The 20,895-nt window shown below is 42.3% G+C and overlaps 1 protein-coding gene across 3 annotated transcripts in view; it reads right to left on the reverse strand.

Moving 5' to 3' along the window:
• Positions 1 to 20,895, reverse strand: part of LOC120036767 (uridine-cytidine kinase-like 1) — a 54,147-nt gene that overhangs the window by 27,449 nt on the left and 5,803 nt on the right. The window contains exon 1 of one of the 3 annotated variants that reach the window (XM_038983134.1): positions 13,393 to 13,673. The exons of 1 other annotated variant lie outside the window; for it this stretch is intronic. In XM_038983134.1, the coding sequence (XP_038839062.1) occupies positions 13,393 to 13,451 (59 nt within the window). In that variant the 5' untranslated portion in view covers positions 13,452 to 13,673. Of the gene's footprint in view, positions 1 to 13,392; positions 13,674 to 20,895 lie in introns of those variants that run through there. One more of the 3 variants, XM_038983135.1, reaches the window with a different exon arrangement.

Consider the following 20,895-nt stretch of genomic DNA (forward strand, 5'->3'; position numbering starts at 1 on the left):
TTGTTGCAGACAGGCCATGTGTCACGCCCTGACCTTAGAGATCCTTTTTATGTCTCTATTTTGGTTTGGTCAGGGCATGAGTTGGGGTGGGCATTCTATGTTTTGTTCTATGTTGTCCTTTTCTATGTGTTTGGCCTGGTATGGTCCCCAATCAGAGGCAGCTGTCAATCGTTGTCTCTGATTGAGAACCATACTTAGGTACCCTGTTCCCACCTGTGTTTGTGGGTAGTTGTTTCCTGTTTTGTGTTTTTTCACCTTACAGGACTGTTTTGTGTCGTTCGCTCTCTTTGTTGGTTTTTTGTCATTCAGTGTTCAGTTTATTTAATTAAATTTACTATGAGCACTTACGTGTTGGTCCGATGATTCCTATTCCTCATCATCAGACGAAGAGGAGGAGCGTTACACCATGTGTAGCCAATGTGATTAATAGGATATTTATTTTTATCAGGATATTGTCTACCTGCTGGTTGCAATGCTTTTATTTGTTGGCTTTATTGCAGGCTATTTTTACATAGTTACTTTTTAGGTTTGTATCATTTTAATTTAGATTTGGATAGAATTTTAATTAACCACATGACAATGGTTTTAAGATGAAGACTTTATTTAAAATTAAACTTTCACAAAAATGTGCATATGAAAACCTTAACTGGCACGCAGATCGGTAGAAATTTTCAGATAAATTGGCATTCAACATGAGAAAGGTTGCCTCCTATTACCGGAAACTTCAGGAGAGTAATGGCAGAATCTGTGAAAGCCAGCAGGAGCGGGAGGAGAATAGTTGGGTCAGGTAAAGTTTTTTGGGGGGGGTTATTTAGATCTCTGTTTAAGCATCAGACAAACTCAATGCGTATAGTTGATTTTCTTAAAACACATATCTGTAACGCTCGTCGTCGTAAGGAAGAGTGGACCAAAGCGCAGCGTGGAAAGTGTTCATGATCTTTATTCTCAAGACTCACTCAAACAAAAATAACGAATACAAAAACGAAAGCGAACAGTTCCGCCAGGCAGATACTAAACGGAAAACACCCCACAAAACCCAAACGGAAAATGACAACTTATATATGATCCCCAATCAGAGACAACGATAGACAGCTGCCTCTGATTGGGAACCACACTAGGCAAAAACAACAAAGAAATAGACAACATAGAATGCCCACCCCAAATCACACCCTGACCAAACAAAATAGAGAAATAAAACGGCTCTCTAAGGTCAGGGCGTGACCGTGTCTATATATATGGAAAAATACATGTTTAAAAATGTTGACCAATTGATTGGTCGAAAGAACAGACAACTTTTGGTTGACCAAGATTTTGGGGGGGACAGCCCAATTAAGTATAACTATAAGAAATCTAAGATGTGTCAAATAAATTATTTCCAATTTAGGGCTCCAGATATGCATTTGCCATGGATATTTATATATATATATATATATATATATATATATATTTTTTTAATGGCGCCCCCTTGTGTTCATATTCAGTAATACTGTATATCCCAGTATGGTACAGAAAAGGTATGACGAATTAAAATCTGGATACTGCCCAACCCTAATCTGGGTTATCAGTTAAAGCCAAGCCAGGGTGCCATAAAACATGCCCTCACTCCATAGTTACACAGATACAAACATCTCTTACACATAAATGTGTCAATTCCGACCTCACACTACAACGCGCACAAAAATGCAAACATAAAAGTCTATATAAAAGAGAGCAGCAAATAAGAGCAAACTATGTAGTCCAGATGGAGGAACTATCCAGGCCCCCCTGGCGCTGATAATAATAGTAAACAGTAAACAAGATGGTGGGTCACAGGCGATGCAACATGTTGCATTTTAACCACCCAACTCCACATACTGCAACACAAAATAATGTCTTGATGCGTACACAACTTCTTGACGAGTACACAGCAAACCTTACTTCCAGATTTCATATAACTCATCCTTACTCACCATTACACAAATTAAGATGGCGCTGGAGAACAAGGCTGACGTTTTATGTATTCCTAACCAATAATTTTGTTTTGTTTCTTTGCGTTATTTGTAACAATTTTTTAAACTTGTTTTGTACATAATGTTGCTGCTACTGTCTCTTATGACCGAAAATAACTTCTGGACATCAGAACTGCGATTACTCACCACGGATTGGCAGAATCCTTTTTTTCCTTTAACTTCTTATGGCTGCAAGGGGCAGTATTGAGTAGCCAGTTAAATCGTGCCCATTTCAAACGGCCTCGTACTCAATTCTTGCTCGTACAATATGCATATTATTATTACTATTGGATAGAAAACACTCTCTAGTTTCTAAAACCGTTTGAATTATTTCTCTGAGTGAAACAGAACTCATTCTGCAGCACATTTCCTGACCAGGAAGTGGAATGTCAGAAATCGATGCTCTGTTCAACTTCCTGCCTATACATGGGCATGATACGTAAGAGTCTACGTACACTTCATACACCTTCCCCTGGTTGTCAAGAGGCGGTGAGAGAAGAAATTTCGTGTTTATCTTGGTCTGAGGTGGAATTAAAGCTCTTTGTATGACGTGACCGTCCATTTCCTGTTTCTGGAGCGCGCGAAAGGGGACATGGATTTGCCTTCTGTTTAGCTGTCGTTATGGACGACTAACATCTCCGGTTTAGATTTTATTTGATACATGTGACCATATCATCGTAAAGTATGTTTTTTCAATATAGTTTAATCAGATTATTGAAACTTTTTCGGGAGTTTTGCCGTGTTCCGTTCTCTGACTTTGTTGACGTTGGAGAGATCCGTGCCACTTGGCAAGTGCCCATGCTAAATCAAGAGGGAAATTTGCCGTTCCAGATCCAAACAACGACTGTTCTGGACAAAGGACACCTTGTCCAACATTCTGACGGAAGATCACCAAAAGTAAGAAACATTTTATGATGCTATTTCTAATATCTGTCGTGCATGTGAACTGGTCGTCGGCGCCCAAGTGTTTCTTGCTATTGTGGCTACGCTAATACAACGCTATATTGTGTTTTCGCTGTAAAACACTTGATAAATCGGAAATATTGTCTGGAATCACAAGATGCCTGTCTTTCAATTGCTGTACACTATGTATTTTTCAGAAATGTTTTATGATGAGTATTTAGTTATTTGGCGTTGGTGTCTGTAATTTTTCTGTCTGCTTTCGGTGCAATTTCTGACTGTAGCTGCAATGTAAACTATGATTTATACCTGAAATATGCAAATTTTTCTAACAAAACATATGCTATACAATAAATATGTTATCAGACTGTCATCTGATGAAGTTGTTTCTTGGTTAGTGGCTATTTATATCTTTATTTGGTCGAATTTGTGATAGCTACTGATGGAGTAAAAAACTGATGGAGTAAGAAAAGTGGTGTCTTTTGCTAACGTGGTTAGCTAATAGATTTACATATTGTGTCTTCCCTGTAAAACATTTTAAAAATCAGAAATGATGGCTTGATTCACAAGATGTGTACCTTTCATATGCTGTATTGGACTTGTTAATGTGTGAAAGTTAAATATTTAAAAAAAATATCTTTTGAATTTCGCGCCCTGCACTTGAGCTGGATGTTGTCATAAGTGTACCGGTGTCGGGCTGCACCCCAAACAGGTTAACGAGTCTGACAAGCCCAATGTGAATGATATATTGCTTACCGGGAACAGGCCCAGATCCCCATCATTTGTGTGAAGGGAAGGCGGAGAAAAAAGGGGCCAGAGGGCGGGCAGTTTTCTGAGAATTCGTAAGCGATCGAATAAAACCCCACTTCCTTCCATTCTGCTGGCAAACGTGCAATCTTTGGAAAATAAAATCGATGACCTACGCGGAAGATTAAACTACCAATGGGACATTCAAAACTGTAACATCTTATGCTTCACGGAGTCGTTGCTGAACAATGACATTATCAACATACAGGTGGCAGGTTATACGCTGTACCGGCAGGACAGAACAGCGACGTCTGGTAAGACAAGGGGCGGCAGACTACGTATTTTTGTAAATAACAGCTGGTGCACGATATCTAAGGAAGTCTCAAGGTTTTGCTCGCCTGAGGTAGAGTATCTCATGATAAGCTGTAGACCACACTATCTACCTAGAGAGTTTTCATCTGTATTTTTCATAGTTGTCTACATACCACCACAGACTGATGCTGGCACTAGGACAGCACTGAATGAGCTGTATTCTGGCATAAGCAAACAGGAAAAGGCTCCCCCAGAGGCGGCGCTCCTAGAAGTTGGGGACTTTAATGCAGGGAAACTTAAATCCGTCTTACCAAATTTCTATCAGCATGTTAAATGTGCAACCAGAGGGAAAAAAACTCTGGACCACCTTTACTCCACACACAGAGATGCATACAAAGCTCTCTCTCACCCTCCATTTGGCAAATCTGACCATAATTCTATCCTCTTGATTCTTGCTTACAAGCAAAAATTAAAGCAGGAAGCACCAGTGACTCGAACAATAAAAAAGTGGTCAGATGAAGCAGATGCTAAGCTTCAGGACTGTTTTGCTAGCACAGACTGGAATATGTTCCGGGATTTCTCCGATGGCATTGAGGAGTACACCACATCAGTCATTGGCTTCATCAATAAGTGCATCGATGATGTCGTCCCCACAGTGACCATAAGTACATACCCCAACCAGAAGCCATGGATTACATGCAACATCCACACTGAGCTAAAGGCTATAGCTGCCGCTTTCATGGAGAGAGACTCTAACCCGGAAGCTTATAAGAAATCCCGCTATGCCCTCCGACCAACCATCAAACAGGCGAAGCTTCAATACAGGACAAAGATTGAATCGTACTACATCGGCTCTGATGCTCTTCGGATGTGGCAGGGCTTGCAACCCATTACAAACTACAAAGGGAAGCACAGCCGAGAGCTGCCCAGTGACACGAGCCTACCAGACGATCTAAACTACTTCTATGCTCGCTTCGAGGCAAATAACACTGAAACATGCATGAGAGCACCAGCTGTTCTGGAAGACTGTGTGATCACGCTCTCCGCAGCCGATGTGAGTAAGACCTTTAAACAGGTCAACATTCACAAGGCCGCAGGGCCAGACAGATTACCAGGACGTGTACTGCGAGCATGCGCTGACCAACTGGCAAGTGTCTTCACTGACATTTTCAACCTCTGCCTGTCCGAGTCTGTAATACCACATGTTTAAAGCAGACGACTATAGTCCCTGTGCCCAAGAACACTGAAGTAACCTGCCTAAATGACTACCGACACGTAGCATTCCGGTTGGTAGCCATGAAGTGCTTTGAAAGGCTGGTCATGGCTCACATCAACACCATTATCCCAGAAACTCCAGACTCACTCCAATTTGCAATCCGCCCTAACAGATCCACAGATGATGCAATCTCTATTGCACTCCACACAGTCCTTTCCCACCTGGACAAAATGAACACCTACGTGAGAATTCTAATCATTGACTACAGCTCAGTGTTCAACACCATAGTGCCCTCAAAGCTCATCAATAAGCTAAGAACCCTGTGACTAAACACCTCCCTCTGCAACTGGATCCTGAACTTCCTGACGGGTCACCCCCAGTTGGTAAGTGGTAGGTAACAACACATCCGCCACACTGATCCTCAACACAGGGGCCCCTCAGGGGTGCGTGGTCAGTCCCCTCCTGTACTCCCTGTTCACTCATGACTGCACGGCCAGGCACGACTCCAACACCATCATTAACTTCTCTGGGGTAGGTGAGACGCTAACGTCCCACCAGGCCAACATCTGGTGAAACCGCAGAGAGCTAACATTCTAAATACACCATTCGTTATATTAAACATTCTTGTAAATACATGTATCTTACATCATTTAAAAGATGAATGTCTTATTAATCCAGCCGCTGTGTCAGATTTCAAAAAGGTTTACTGCAAAAGCAAACATGCGATTTTCTGAGGACGGCGCCCCACACACAAGTATTACTAGCATTTTCCAACCAAGCATTAGCGTCACGAAAGTCAGAAATAACAATCAAATAAATCGCTTACCATTGAACATCTTCCTCTGGTGGCAATGCCAAGTGTCCTAACTATACAGTGAATGTTCGTTTTGTTTGATAAAATCAATTTTTATAGCCTAACACGAAACATTTGTAAACCGCTTGCGTCGTGATTTCCGTCTCATTCAACTGTGGACGAAGCGTTCGTGGTAATTACACACACTAAACAAACGTTTATCCGGTCATGGTTGGTTTCATTGCAATCCTCTGGTTGTTACTAACACAACCATACTTGATGGTTCTTTTCCCGGGACGTATTGACCGAAACAAACCGATTTGAAGACACCAATCAATGACCTCATTGCGCACCAATGGTAGGACCGGTCTATCGTTGATTGACTGTATTTTGGCCCAATGACCACTGATCATCTTGAAATCTAGCTTGGAAGATAGCCAATGAGCTGAGGTAAACGGCAATATGTAATGGTTATACGTTCGAAGACCAGCCTTTGTCGTAAACTCTGGCGTAAAAGAGGTTCATTCGCCATTGCAAATCCTACTTGACGGAGCCACGAGTGTCACGCATAGCAGTACATATTCAATAGCATTTTCAACAAGTTTATATATTTAAATTATGGCGAATAAATCAGGAAAAGCTAAAACAAAGTCTAGGTATACAGATTTAACCCAAATTATAGAGGAAATTGATAGAGACAGCGAGACCGAGTTGCTTCAGGAAGATGAATCTTTCAGCGAAGCTAGTTTTGACTCACAGGCGGAAGACATGTTTCTGCATGGCGAGGATGCCATGCTGGATTGGTAAATTCTAATGCTAATGTCATTGTTTGAAATTAATAATATCAAATATTATTAATTTGAGATTTTTTAAAAGATTTTCTTGTTTTATTTGCAATTTATAAAAATATCATCTGTAATGAAATGTGTAAAGTACACATTGTCTATACTGTGTGTGTGTGATATATTTTTAAAATTTATTTTACATAAACATGGAATGGAACAGCACTTCACCATAGTGATTATGTTCCCTGTACTCTATATATATCTGATTATTTTACGTGTTGATACAGGGCTCATACGTGAAAGTATTGTTACTGATTTTTTAAATCTTTCACAGTGGCAGTGATTCTGATTATGAGCCGCCAATGTCTAGGTGTCCATCTCCCTCTGATGGTTTATCCAGCTGGACCCCCGCTGTCTCCGGCTCCACACCTACCTGGCCATCTAGAGGTGTGAAGTCAGTGACAAAGAAGTGGAGGTGGGGAAGAGAGAAACCTGCAGACAGAGGGCCAGAGGGTTGTTGGCATTCTGTGTTAGAAGATGATGTGGAACCAAATCCACCAGTTTTTAGACCCAAAAGGCAGCCAGGACCTCAACTAGACATGACTGCAAAGTACAGCCCCCTTCAACTTTTTCAACTGTTTTTCACCTCGTCAGTTATTGATTCCCTGGTGTCGAACACCAATAAGTACGGGGCTAAGAAGCAGGCAGGAAAGAAAGAGGCATGGAAGACTATTTCCATGTCAGACCTTTTCTGCTACTTTTCAATGGTCATTTACATGGGGCTGGTGAAGTTGAAAACTCTAAGGGACTACTGGAAAACGTCAGCTCTCTATCAACTGCCTTTCCCCATGACTGTCATGTCTTGTAAAAGGTTTCTGACTACCTCACGGGCGCTTCATATCAGTGATCCAGAAGTTGATGGGGAGAATGACAAGAAGAGAGGCACACCAAGGTTTGATAGGCTCTGCAAAATTAAACCTCTCTACCCCAGCATCGTTGAGGCCTGCGAGACCTATTTTCAGCCCGCCCAGAACCTGTCCATTGATGAGAGGATGGTAGCCTCAAAGGCCAGAATCAGCCTCAAACAATACATGCGTAACAAACCAACCAAATGGGGTTACAAACTGCTTGTTTTGGCTGATTCTGTGTGTGCCTACACTTGCAATTTTTTTGTTTATGAGCGGGAAAACAGTTTTGCTACCGGTAATGGACTTAGTTATGATTCTGTTATGGAGTTATTGGATTTTCAACTGCTGGGGAAGGGCTACAAACTGTTTGTGGACAACTTCTACACAAGCCCTACCCTGTTTACAGAGCTGAGGAAGCGGGAGGTGTGGGCCTGTGGCACCATTCGTACCAACAGGGTGGGATTTCCAAAGACAAAGGTGAATGACATGCCTAAGCGGGCTGAGCGGGGTACCATGAGATGGATCCGTGAAGATGGCCTGCTGTTTGTGAAGTGGATGGATACCAGAGAGGAGGTCATGTGCTCCAGTATCCACAAGTCCTTCAGTGGAGATCACGTCGTCAGGCGTGTGAAGGACGGTGCCGGGGCATGGACCACAAAACAATTCCCCATTCCAGCTGCTGTGAAGGACTACAACAAGGGCATGGTAGGTGTGGACCTGTCAGATGCGCTGATAGGATACTACAATGTTTTCCACAAGACCATAAAATGGTACAAGACATTTTTCTATCATTTCATTGACATTGCTGTGGTGAATTCCTTCATCCTCCAGAAGGAAATGGCCAAGAGCTGTGGACAGCCCCCCATCTCACAGCTAGCCTTCAGGGAGCTGCTCATCCAGGAGCTTGCTAGCTACAGCAAGTCCACTGCAGCACCTTCTGTCCCTTCTGCTCCAACCAGTGGTGTTCACCTGCCCAGATTCATCTCTGCAGGCATGAATGTGCCTCAGGGCAAAAAGGGCCAGTAGGGAGACATCGTTGTGCGCTTTGTCACAGGAAATGCCCCATCACCTGCACCACCTGTTCAGTAAGCCTCTGCTTTACAGCAGAAAGAGTCTGCTATGGGCCATGGCACCAGCAGCACAATATTGTGTAGAGGACTGAGGGTCTTCACAATATTGTAAATAGAAATGTGTAAATAGTTACCCTTGTTATTTGTTAGTTTATTATTATTTATTTTGTATATATATCTTTTTTTATGGGGGGGGGGGGGGGGTGTTAGAATAGCATTTATATATTTTGTATATAGTTCTTTCCTTCAAAATGTATCACTGTACCAATTCGGCCACCAATTCGGCCACACATACATTTGTGTGGGACACCTGGGTGACTTCATACTCAATGTCATGTAGCTCGCTCATTTTTGAAGTTATCTGTCTAAAACTTTGCTCAGCTATTGTTGCCATCTTATGTTCGTCATTAAAATCATCCACAGCATCCTATCTGTATGTTTGGCTGTTTTAGTCATTTGAAAGATGATGCAGCAACAATAAAAAACAGAAAACGTATGTTTATTTCCTTGTATTTTCTTCTACCAGATCTATTGTGTTATATTCTCCTACATTCAATTCACATTTCCACAAAATTCAGAGTGTTTCCTTTCAAATGATACCAAGAATATGCATATCCTTGCTTCTGGGCCTGAGCTACAGGCAGTTAGATTAGGGTATGTCTTTAGGCGGAAATTGAGAAGAAGGGGGGATACCCCAAACAAGTTAAGTTTGCCGATGACACAACAGTGGTAGGCCTGATCACCGACAACGACGAGACAGCCTATAGGGAGGAGGTCAGAGACCTGGCCTTGTGGTGCCAGGACAACAACCTCTCCCTCAACGTGATCAAGACAAAGGAGATGATTGTGGACTACAGGAAAAAGAGGACCGAGCATGCCCCCATTCTCATCGACGAGGCTGTAGTGGAGCAGGTTGAGAGCTTCCAGTTCCTTGGTGTCCACATCACCAACAAATTAACATGGTCGAGGGACACCAAGACAGTCATGAAGAGGGCACGACAAAACCTATTCCCCCACAGGAGACTGAAAAGATTTGGCATGGGTCCTCAGATCCTCAAAAGGTTCTACAACTGCACCATCGAGAGCATCTTGACTGGTTGCATCACTGCCTGGTATGGCAACTGCTCGGCCTCCGACCGCAAGGCACTACAGAGGGTAGTGCGAGCAGCCAAGTACATCACTGGGGCCAAGCTTCCTGCCATCCAGGACCTCTATACCAGGCGGTGCCAGAGGAAGGCCCTAAAAATTGTCAAAGACTCCAGCCACCCTAGTCATAGACTGTTCTCTCTGCTACCGCACGGCAAGCAGTACTGGAGCGCCAAGTCTAGGTCCAAGAGGCTTCTAAACAGCTTCTAACCCCAAGCCAAAAGACTACTGAACATCTTATCAAATGGCTACCCAGACTATTTGCATTGCCACTCCTCCCCCCACCCCCCTCTTTTACACCGCTGCTATTCTCTGTTGTTATCATCTATGCATAGTCACTTTAATAACTCCCGACATATTCCCTCAATAAGCCGGTTGACTTTGTAAGCCGGTTGACATTGATGTAAGCCGGTTGACAATAAGCCGGTAGACATTGACTTTGTACCGGTACCCCCCTGTATATAGTCTCGCTATTGTTATTTTACTGCTACTCTTTAATTACTTGTTTTTTTATAAAAAAATGTACCTCTCTAGGATGTGTGGGATGCTAGCGTCTCACCTGGCCAACATCCGGTGAAATTGCAGAGCGCCAAATTCAAAAACAGAAATACACATAATAAAAATTCAAAAAACATACAAGTGTTATACATCGGCTTAAAGATTAACTTCTTGTTAATCCAACCGTTGTGTCAGATTTCAAAAAGGTTTTACGGCGAAAGCATACCATGCGATTATCTGAGTACAGCGCCCAGCACACAAAACATTACAAACAGTTACCAGCCAAGTAAAGGAGTAACAAAAGTCAGAAATAGCGATAAAGTTAATCACTTACCTTTGATGATCTTCATATGGTTGCACTCACAAGACTCCCAGTTACCCAATAAATGTTTGTTTTGTTCGATAAAGTCCCTCTTTATATCCAAAAAACTCAGTTTTGTTGGCGCGTTTTGTTCAGTAATCCAATGGCTCCAAGGCGGTCACAACAGGCAGACGAAAAATCCCCAAAGTATCAGTAAAGTTCATAGAAACATGTCAAACGATGTTTATAATCAATCCTCAGGTTGTTTTTAGTCATAATAATCAATCATATTTCCACCGGACAATAGCTTCGTCAATATAAAAGAAAAATAAGAAAGGCGAGCTCTCGGTCGTAAACAGTTCTGGGACACTGCAGGGTCCACTCATTCAGAGTGGTCTTACTCTCTCATTTTTCAGAATACAAGCCTGAAACAATTTCTAAAGACTGTTGACATCTAGTGGAAGCCATAGGAAGTGCAATCTGAGTCCTAACACGGAACCCAAACCGGCAGCGCGCGTGCGCCATCGTGCATACATTTATTTTGTCCCCCTACACCAAATGCGATCATGACACGCAGGTTAAAATATCAAAACAAACTCTGAACCAATGACATTAATTTGGGGACAGGTCAAAAAGCATTAAACATGTATGGCAATTTAGCTAGTTAGCTTGCACTTGCTAGCTAATTTGTCCTATTTAGCTAGCTTGCTGTTGCTAGCTAATTTGTTCTGGGATATAAACATTGAGTTGTTATTTTCCCTGAACTGCACAAGGTCCTCTACTCCGACAAATGAATCCACACATAAAACGGCCAACCGAATCGTTTCTAGTCATCTCTCCTCCTTCCAGGCTTTTTCATGTTGAACTTATATGGTGATCGCATCTAAACTTTCATAGTATTACCACGACTACCGGCAAAACAGTTCGTCTTTCAATCACCCACGTGGGTATAACCAATGAGGAGATGGCACGTGGGTACCTGCTTCTATAAACCAATGAGGAGATGGGAGAGGCAGGACTTTCAGCGCGATCTGCGTCAGAAATAGGAATGACTTCTATTTTAGCCCTTGGTAACGCAGACGCTCGTTCGCGCGCGAGCAGTGTGGGTGCAATAATTGAATAACATGGATTTCTAAATTTATTTTGCGACGCTCGCGCACGCAACGTGTCCGGTCTGGTCAGCATGTTAGTCATTGGATACTGTAAAGGCAGTCAATGGATGGATGTTTCTCAGGTTTTCGCCTGCCATATCAGTTCTGTTATACTCATAGACATTATTTAACAGTTTTGGAAACTTTAGAGTGTTTTTTATCCAAATCTACCAATTATATGCATATCCTAGCTTCTGGGCCTGAGTAACAGGCAGTTTACTTTGGGCACGCTTTTCATCCGGAGGTGAACATAGTGCCCCCTACCCTAGTGAGGTTAAACTGCATTGTCAGTATGGGCTCATAAGTAAGCATTTCACTATAAGGTTGTTTCACTATAATACCTGTTCGGCACATGTGACTAATACGATTTGATTTGATAACCTGACATTACCCAAACTACACACAGGAGGACGAATAATTCAATATTAAATTAATCAAATTAGTATTGTATATGAAAAAATAACAATGTTAAAATATATCACATTGCACATTTAGTAATGACAGAATGTATTTTAAACTTCACACAATGTAAAACTTTGGGAAAAAATATATATATAGATATATATATAGATAGGAGTGGGAAAAGAGATGCTTGTGCATTGATAAGCACACCAAAGATGGCATTAACGATAAGTAATACAATAAAGATGGCATTAACGATAAGTAATACAATAAAGATGGCATTAACGATAAGTAATACAATAAAGATGGCATTAACGATAAGTAATAAAATAAAGATGACATTAACGATAAGTAATAAAATAAAGATGACATTAACGATAAGTAATAAAATAAAGATGGCATTAACGATAAGTAATAAAATAAAGATGACATTAACGATAAGTAATAAGACGGCCCTTCTAAAAGCCTCTTTCACACCATAGCCTGCTGAATTTGCAAGATAACTTTTCTTTCATTTTGATTTTGAAAATGTGGCACTGACTCGCCCATGGATTGATGTTTCAGCATTGTCTTAATGAAGAGTTCGGTGTAAACTAGCTATGTTCGACATGCACGCACAGTTACAAGCCTGCTAGAGTTAGCAGCAGGCGGACGAGCAACATCCACCTTCGTAGTACTGATGAAACTTGAGTACTGACGAACCTTTTAACTGAAGCTGGTTAGCTTTAGAAAACCTTGAGTAGATCTAGCTTGCTTCATAGGATACCCCTCAGGTAAGCTATTACATAAGCTAAATAGCTAACCCATCACCACACAACAAAAACTTGTATTCTACTAAAGCCCAATAGCTATAGAAGAGATTGGTTGGTCATGTCCTGCCAGCCAGTCTCTTTAAAAGAGAAAGACAGATAAGGATAACTCACTAGTCACTGCTATAGAGGAGTGGAGGGTAATGAAAACACACAGGCATGTACAGGACTCCCTGAAAAACAGTGGCAAGTGTTACTGAATGGACTATCCTGGATAAATAAATACAATGAAATGAATGACGCAGCTCACATGGAGCTCAGTCTTAAACACAGAGATAGAGGGGTAAACTATATAGACACAGAGAAAGAAGACAAATGACAGTAGAATAAAAATAAATATATAAATAAATGCGAGGAGGCACTTACCTGCAGCCTGTTACAGTCCAGCAGCCTGATATCCTAGCTCCTGTATTCAAAGTATTCATGATGAAACGAGATGATAGGAGAACAAGGGTTTGTCTATGAGATGTTAACTAGTGTTTCAGTTCTTGTTATTGTCAGTGAGGTTGACATCAGCTACTGATACACAAGTGCACAGGAGGCACTTAGTCCTACTGCCCCTCTGGCTAGGCAAGTCCACAACAGAGAGAACGGGAGAGCAAGAAAGAAAGGAAAGAGAGAAAGATAGAGACAGTTGGGGGAGAAACGAAACTATGCTTCAAACATCAGTTTTGCTTTCTATTCCCTCCGAGCGGCAGAGAGAGAACATTGTAGATAAAGAGCGCAATAGGAAAGAATCTGCAGCACAGCCTGCTTTCCCTCTCCTTCTCTCTCTATCACTCCCCCTCCCCTCCCCTGTGCTCCGCAACCAGCCGTGCAGCCAACAAACGTAAGAGGATAACCTGTCCTCCAGATTATGTTCATTAGGTTGTATTAATAGCAGCAGGTTAGAGAGAGTCCTCCCCTCTACAGTTGTATACACACCAACACACACACACACACACACACACGCCACTCGCCTCGCCAGGCCCACCAACCAACTAGTAATCTGTTTCTGACAGTCATTGTCACAACACTTCACTAGAAGAGACAGAGAAAGAGAAACAACAGAAAGAGGGAGAGAGAGAGAGAGAGAGAGAAAGAGCCTCTAAATGCCCCCTCAATGTTTGAGTTGTACTTCAAGTCAACAACAAACAAATGGAGGAGTGTTTGCTTTCTCAGAGAGAGAAAGCAAGAGAAAAAAGGAGGGAAAGACAGAGAGGACAGAGGGGGGGGGGGGGCAATAGTATTCCCTAGTGGGCAGTCACTGTTTCTCTACGTGCCTGACACCCGAGTCTGGGGACAGCAGCATGACAGCGTGCACACACATGCGCACACCCACTGATGGCTTTTTCATGTTCCGTATAGATAGAACAGCGGCTTCTGGTAAGAGAAGGGGAGGGGTATGTTTCTTCATCAAAAATTCCTGGTATACCGAAGTTGAAAATATCTCGAGCTCCTGTTCACCCGACCTGCTAAAATGCTGACCCCACTATACGCAGAGGAAATTCTTGTGTGTTATTATTACAACTGTGTACGTATTGCACAAGCAAACACCAAGGCGGCACTCAGCGAACTGTACAAGATCATTAGCCAGCAAGAATCCTCTCACCCGGAAGCAGTCTTTATTGTCGTGGGTGATTTTAACCAAGCATGTTTAAAACACATTATATACAGTATATCAACAAGATGTATCCTGCCCCACAAGAGGAAACGATGTGCTGGGCCATGTATAAACAAACATCCACGATGCGTACAAAGCCTTCCCCCGCCCCCACTTCAGCCAATCAGATCATGTCTCTGTTCCTACTCCCCACCTACAAGCAGCAACTCAAAAGGGAGCCACCGACACAGAGAATAGTGAGGCACTAGACAGAGGCAGACTCATTGCTGCAGAATTATTTTGAGAATACTGATTGGAATATGTTCAAAGATTCATCCATCCAGGTCTCATCCATCAACATTGAGGAATATACATCATCAGTCACAGACGTCAGTAGAAAATGTGTTGATGTTGTACCCACAATAACAATCCGGACATACCCCAACCAAAAACCCTGGATGAACGGAGATTTTCGTACAATGCTGAGAGCCTGTACTGCAGCATTCAATGTCAGCAAACCCTGATGACTCTGATGCGTGCGACATATACAAGGAAAGCAGGTACGAGCTCCGCAAATCCATTAGGGAATCAAAAAGACAATACAGACTCAAACTTGAATTGATGTTCGACAACTCAGACTTGCGACGCATGTGGCAAGGATTACAGACTACCACGGACTACAAAGGTAAATCCAGTTGTGTGGTGCCCACCGAAGTCTCCCTCTCAGACAAGATTAAAACATTCTGTGCTCATTTCGAGGCAGACAATACCGAGCCATCCAGGAAGCCTCTTGCTGCTCTGGACGACCAGGTGCTTATGCTCTCAGAGGCTGACGTGAGGGAAACTCTCAAAAGAGTGAATACTCACAAAGCCCCTGGCCCGGTTGGCATCCCTGGTCGCGTCCTCAGAGTGAGTGCTGGACCCACTCCAATTTGCCTACAGCTCCAACAGATCCATGGAAGATGCCATTTCCATCGCTATTCACACGGACGTAACACATTGGAACAAGAGGAACACCTATGTAAGAATGTTGTTCATTGACTACAGTTTAGCATTCAACACTATTGTTCCCTCCAAGCTCAACACCAAGCTCAGAGACTTGGGTCTGGACTAGAGGTCGACCGATTAATCGGGGCCGATTTCAAGTTTTCATAACAATCGGAAATCGGTATTTTTGGGCACCCCCGATTTGATTTATTTATTTAATTTATTTTTTTACACCTTTATTTAATCTTTATTTAACTGGGCAAGTCAGTTAAGAACACATTCTTATTTTCAATGACGGCCTAGGAACGTTCTGCCTCGACAGATTTTTAACCTTGTCAGCTCGGGGGATCCAATCTTGCAACCTTACAGTTAACTAGTCCAATGCTCTAACATCTGATTACATTGCACTCCACGAGGAGCTTGCCTGTTAGCGAATGCAGTAAGCTAAGGTAAGTTGCTAGCTAGCATTAAACTTATCTTATAAAAAACAATCAATCAATGACTGTCATTGCTCCAATGTGTACTTAACCATAAACATCAATGCCTTTCTTAAAATCAATACACAAGTATATATTTTTAAACCTGCATATTTAGCTAGAAGAAATCCAGGTTAGCAGGCAATATTAACCAGGTGAAATTGTGTCATTTCTCTTGCGTTCATTGCACGCAGAGTCAGGGTATATGCAACAGTTTGGGCCGCCTGGCTCTTTGCGAACTAATTTGCCAGAATTTTACGTAATTATGACAACATTGAAGGTTGTGCAATGTAACAGGAATATTTAGACTCATGGATGCCACCCGTTAGATAAAATACGGAACGGAATAAACGTTTTGTTTTCGAGGTGATAGTTTCCGGATTAGTCAAAGGTATATGGTTTAGAGAGAAATAGTCGACGCGTTATAATTCCTGTAATAACTTGCGGCTGAATTTGAAAGGGGTTCCTTCGTTATTTTACCGTTCATGTCTTCCATAGAGAATGTCTTGATCTACTTCAAATAAGGTCTGTGTTTCGTGCAGGCCTAAACCGACGTTTTGATACCCGTGTAAATCTCACTAGGATAAGGTAACGTTTGTCAACATATTTTCATAAATCCACTCTACAATTTTTTTTTTTTATCTTCGCTTATATTTAGCCAATATTGATCAGAGTTACCTTGTCCTATGGATATTTACATTTACATTTACATTTAAGTCATTTAGCAGACGCTCTTATCCAGAGCGACTTACAAGTACATACATTCATACTTTTTTTTGTACTGGCCCCCCGTGGGAATCGAACCCACAACCCTGGCGTTGCAAGCGCCATGCTCTACCAACTGAGCCACACGGGGATATCTACACAGTTATAAAATTGGCACGGTGATGTAAGCCTACACGAAACACAGACCTTATTTTAAGTGAATCTAAAAATATCCTATGGAATAAATGAAGGAACCGCTTTTCAGATTTTGCTAGGTGTCATGACTCGCACTTTGGTTGTCAATTCTTACCATGCCCATTATTAAAATAGGATTTCCTGCATATAGAAATTAAAGTTTTTTTTTGTTTGTTTTCAACATTCATCACAGGTAACTTAAACTCTATTTTTATTCAAACAGTTGAGAGTATTTGTCTCCTAAGCAGACTCTTCAGTATCATTGTCACTTCAGAGCTGTGTGCGTGTGTGTGTATTTATGTATTATATTAAGTTAAAATAAAAGTGTTCATTTTTCATTCAGTATTGTTGCAATTGTCATTATTACAAAAATGTGTGTGTGTGTGTATGATATATATATATATTTTAAAAAAAAAGTTTTTTAAATAAAATCGGCCGATTAATCGGTATCGGCTTTTTTTGTCCTCCAATAATCGGTATCGGCATTGAAAAATCATAATCGGTCGACCTCTAGTCTGGACACCACCTTCTGCAACCGAATCCTGGACTTCATGATGGGCAGACCACAGGCTGTGAGGATTTGGTAACACCCCCTCCTCCTCCACACTGTCTTTTAACACAGGGCCCACAGTGGTGTGTCCTCAGCCCTCTGTTGTACTCCCTGTTCACTCATGACTGCGTGGCTTTGCATGACACCAACTCCATCATCAAGTTTGCTAATGAAACCACGGATGTAGGCCTGATAACCAACAATATGAGTCAGCCTATAGGGAGGAGATAAGTGAACTGGCATTGTGGTGCCAGGACAACAACCTCTCCGTCAACGTCAGCAAAACAAAAGAGTTGATTGTTGACTTCAGGAAGAAGAGTAGGGAACATGCCCTGAACCACATCAACGGGACTGGCGTAGAGAGAGTTAGCAGTTTTAATTTCCTCGGCGTCCACATCACCGAGGACTTGACATGGACCAACAACTCCACCACTCTTGTCAAGAGGGCGCTGAAGAAATCTGGCATGCTACTCCGGGTCATCTCCAAATACTACTGCGGCACCATCTAGAGCGTACTGACTGTTTGCATCATGGCCTGGTACGGGAATTGCTCTGTCCACGACCACAAGGCTCTCCAGGGGTGGTGAAGACGGCCTAGTACATCACTGGGACCACGCTCCCACCAATCTAAGACATCTATTCGAAACAGTGCCAGCATGAGGCTCGGATTCATTCCTTCAATGTTCCACTCTTCACCTCGGTATGAACAGGAACGATTCACACTACAAAAACAATTGGAAAACGAGACTGTCTTACGTTACACCAACTAAACTATCCCATAGCGGTAGAGCGCACTCACACCCTGGACATTGTGTGCTGAAGCTTGCACTTATTCTCATATGTTTCCTAATCACCAACAATTACTGTAGTTATTCTTCAATTTGCTAGCGCAATGAGTAAATGGCTGAGAAAGCGACCAAGTCCATATGATGGCAAGAACAGCTCAAACAAGCAAAGAGAAACGACAGTCCATCATTACATTAAGACATGAAGGTCAGTCAATGCTAGGGCTGGGCGGTATACCGTATTTTACTATATACCGGTATTGATGCACGGACCGGTTTGGGTTTTTACTTCACCTTTTATAACGGTATCTGAATGTTTGGTTTGTTAAATGTGATAAGCCGTGTGTAACGTCCATTTTTATAGTTTACTCTGCTACTTGAGTCATCCCTTGACACTCTCTCTCTCTCTCTCTCTCCATGACGCTCTTCACACAGACCTAGTCCCACCCCCTGTCACTCAAGGAGCGCATTTGTTGTTGGTTGACCACGAGACACTTTCGTTCAGTCTTCATGGTCACTGCATCACATGCAACAATGTTGATGACAACAATGTTGTTTCCAATTTGTATTAGTTTGTGTTTCTTACATCTGCAAACATCTAGTTTGTATTTTCTTAGCAAGCTAAGCTAAATCGTGTTAGCCACTAATGCTAATCGCTAGAAAGCTAACTAGCTAATAAAAGCTCTGAGTCAGAGCAAATTCTATTTCCATGATTCCAAAAGTTCACCCAAGTGTTTTGATCTAAATCGCAAATGCAACATTTTGTTAAAAATCAGGCCTAGTATTTTTGCCCATATCGTGGCAGTGTGGAAATTATCTCAAATGACTGAAGGAAATGCAGAAATTGATGGAAATGTAGTAAATTATTTTAGGTTGAAGTTGAATTGAACAGTATATGGAGAAAGGGTTAGGGTTGCCACCCTAGGGTCACGCACTACTCATAAAGCAAATTTAGAACTTTGATTTATCAAAAACATAAAATACCATCATACCGAGAAAAAAATCTGAAAAATACCATGATATGATATTTTGGCCATATTGCCTAGCCCTAGTCAATACGGAACATTTCAAGAACTTGAACGTTTCTTCAAGTGCAGTCGCAAAAACAATCAAGCTCTATAATGGAAACTGGCTCTCATGAGGACTGCCACAGGAGGATAAGTTCATTAGAGTTAACTGCACCTCAGATTGCAGCCCAAATAATTGCTTCACAGAGTTCAAGTAACAGACACATCTCAACATCAACTGTTCAGAGGAGACTGCGTGAATCAGGACTTCATGGTCGAATTGCTGCAAAGAAACCACTACTAAAGGACACCAATAATAACAAGAGACTTGCTTGGGCCAAGAAACACAAGCAATGGACATTAGACCGGTGGAAATCTGTCCTTTGGTCTGATGAGTCCAAATTTGAGATTTTTGGTTCCAACCACTATGTCTTTGCGAGACGCAGAGTAGGTGAATGGATGATCTCTGCATGTGCGGTTCCCACCGTGAAGCATGGAGGAGGAGCTGTGATGGTGCTTTGCTGATGACACTGTTGGTGATTTATTTAGAATTCAAGGCACACTTAACCAGCATGGCTACCGCAGCATTCTGCAGCGATACGCCATCCCATCTGGTTTGCGTTTAGTGGGACTATCATTTGTTTTTCAACAGAACAATGACCCAACACACCTCCAGGCTGTGTAAGGGCTATTTGACCAAGAAGGAGAGTGATGGAGTGCTGCATCAGATGACCTGGCCTCCACAATCACCTGACCTCAACCCAATTGAGATGGTTTGGGATGAGTTGGACCGCAGAGTGAAGGAAAAGCAGCCAACAAGTGCTCAGCATATGTGGAAACTCCGTCAAGACTGTTGGAAAAGCATTCCTCATGAAGCTGGTTGAGAGAATGCCAAGAGTGTGCAAAGCTGTCATCAAGGCAAAAGGTGGCTGCTTTGAAGAATCTAAAATGTGTTTAACACTTTTTTGGTTACTACATGATTCAATATGTGTTATTTCATAGTTTTGATGTCCACTATTATTCTAGTAGTAAAATAGTAAATAGTAGTAGTAAAAATAAAGAAAACCCTGGAATGAGTAGGCGTGTCCAAACCTTTGACTAGTACTGTATGTGTGTAGTTTGTCTCGGCTTGGAACAGGCTTAGGCGGCCCTCGTTCAAACCAGTCCGTGTGCGCTTTGCCACCTACTGTGTGCAAACTCCCTGGAAAGACATGTAGTATTCTTGAGGAAGCTTGGAGTTACCAATGGCAACTTTCCTTTCCCGGATGCCGGTACCTCGGCTTGGACTGAGGAGAAGGAGGTGGAGAGAGACTTGGGGCTGTGGTCGGAACAGGTGGAACTAGCATCCCAACAGCGAGATTGTGAGACCGCTGGTTACATACAGGGCCCAGGTTCGGATGATGACTTAGTGTCTCTGGACGGCTCCGGGGGTTTCTCGGGTGACAAAGAGGGCTTCGTTCCGTGACAGCCACCTCCTCATGCTACGGGAGTAGCGGGGGAAAACCTGGTATCCAACACATCATTCATAGAACTGGGCCGCAGGGCTGCTATTTGTTTGAAGGTGAAGTGGCCGTATTCACCC

This window comes from Salvelinus namaycush, unplaced genomic scaffold (assembly GCF_016432855.1).
Source record: "Salvelinus namaycush isolate Seneca unplaced genomic scaffold, SaNama_1.0 Scaffold1472, whole genome shotgun sequence".
Taxonomy (NCBI): domain Eukaryota; kingdom Metazoa; phylum Chordata; class Actinopteri; order Salmoniformes; family Salmonidae; genus Salvelinus; species Salvelinus namaycush.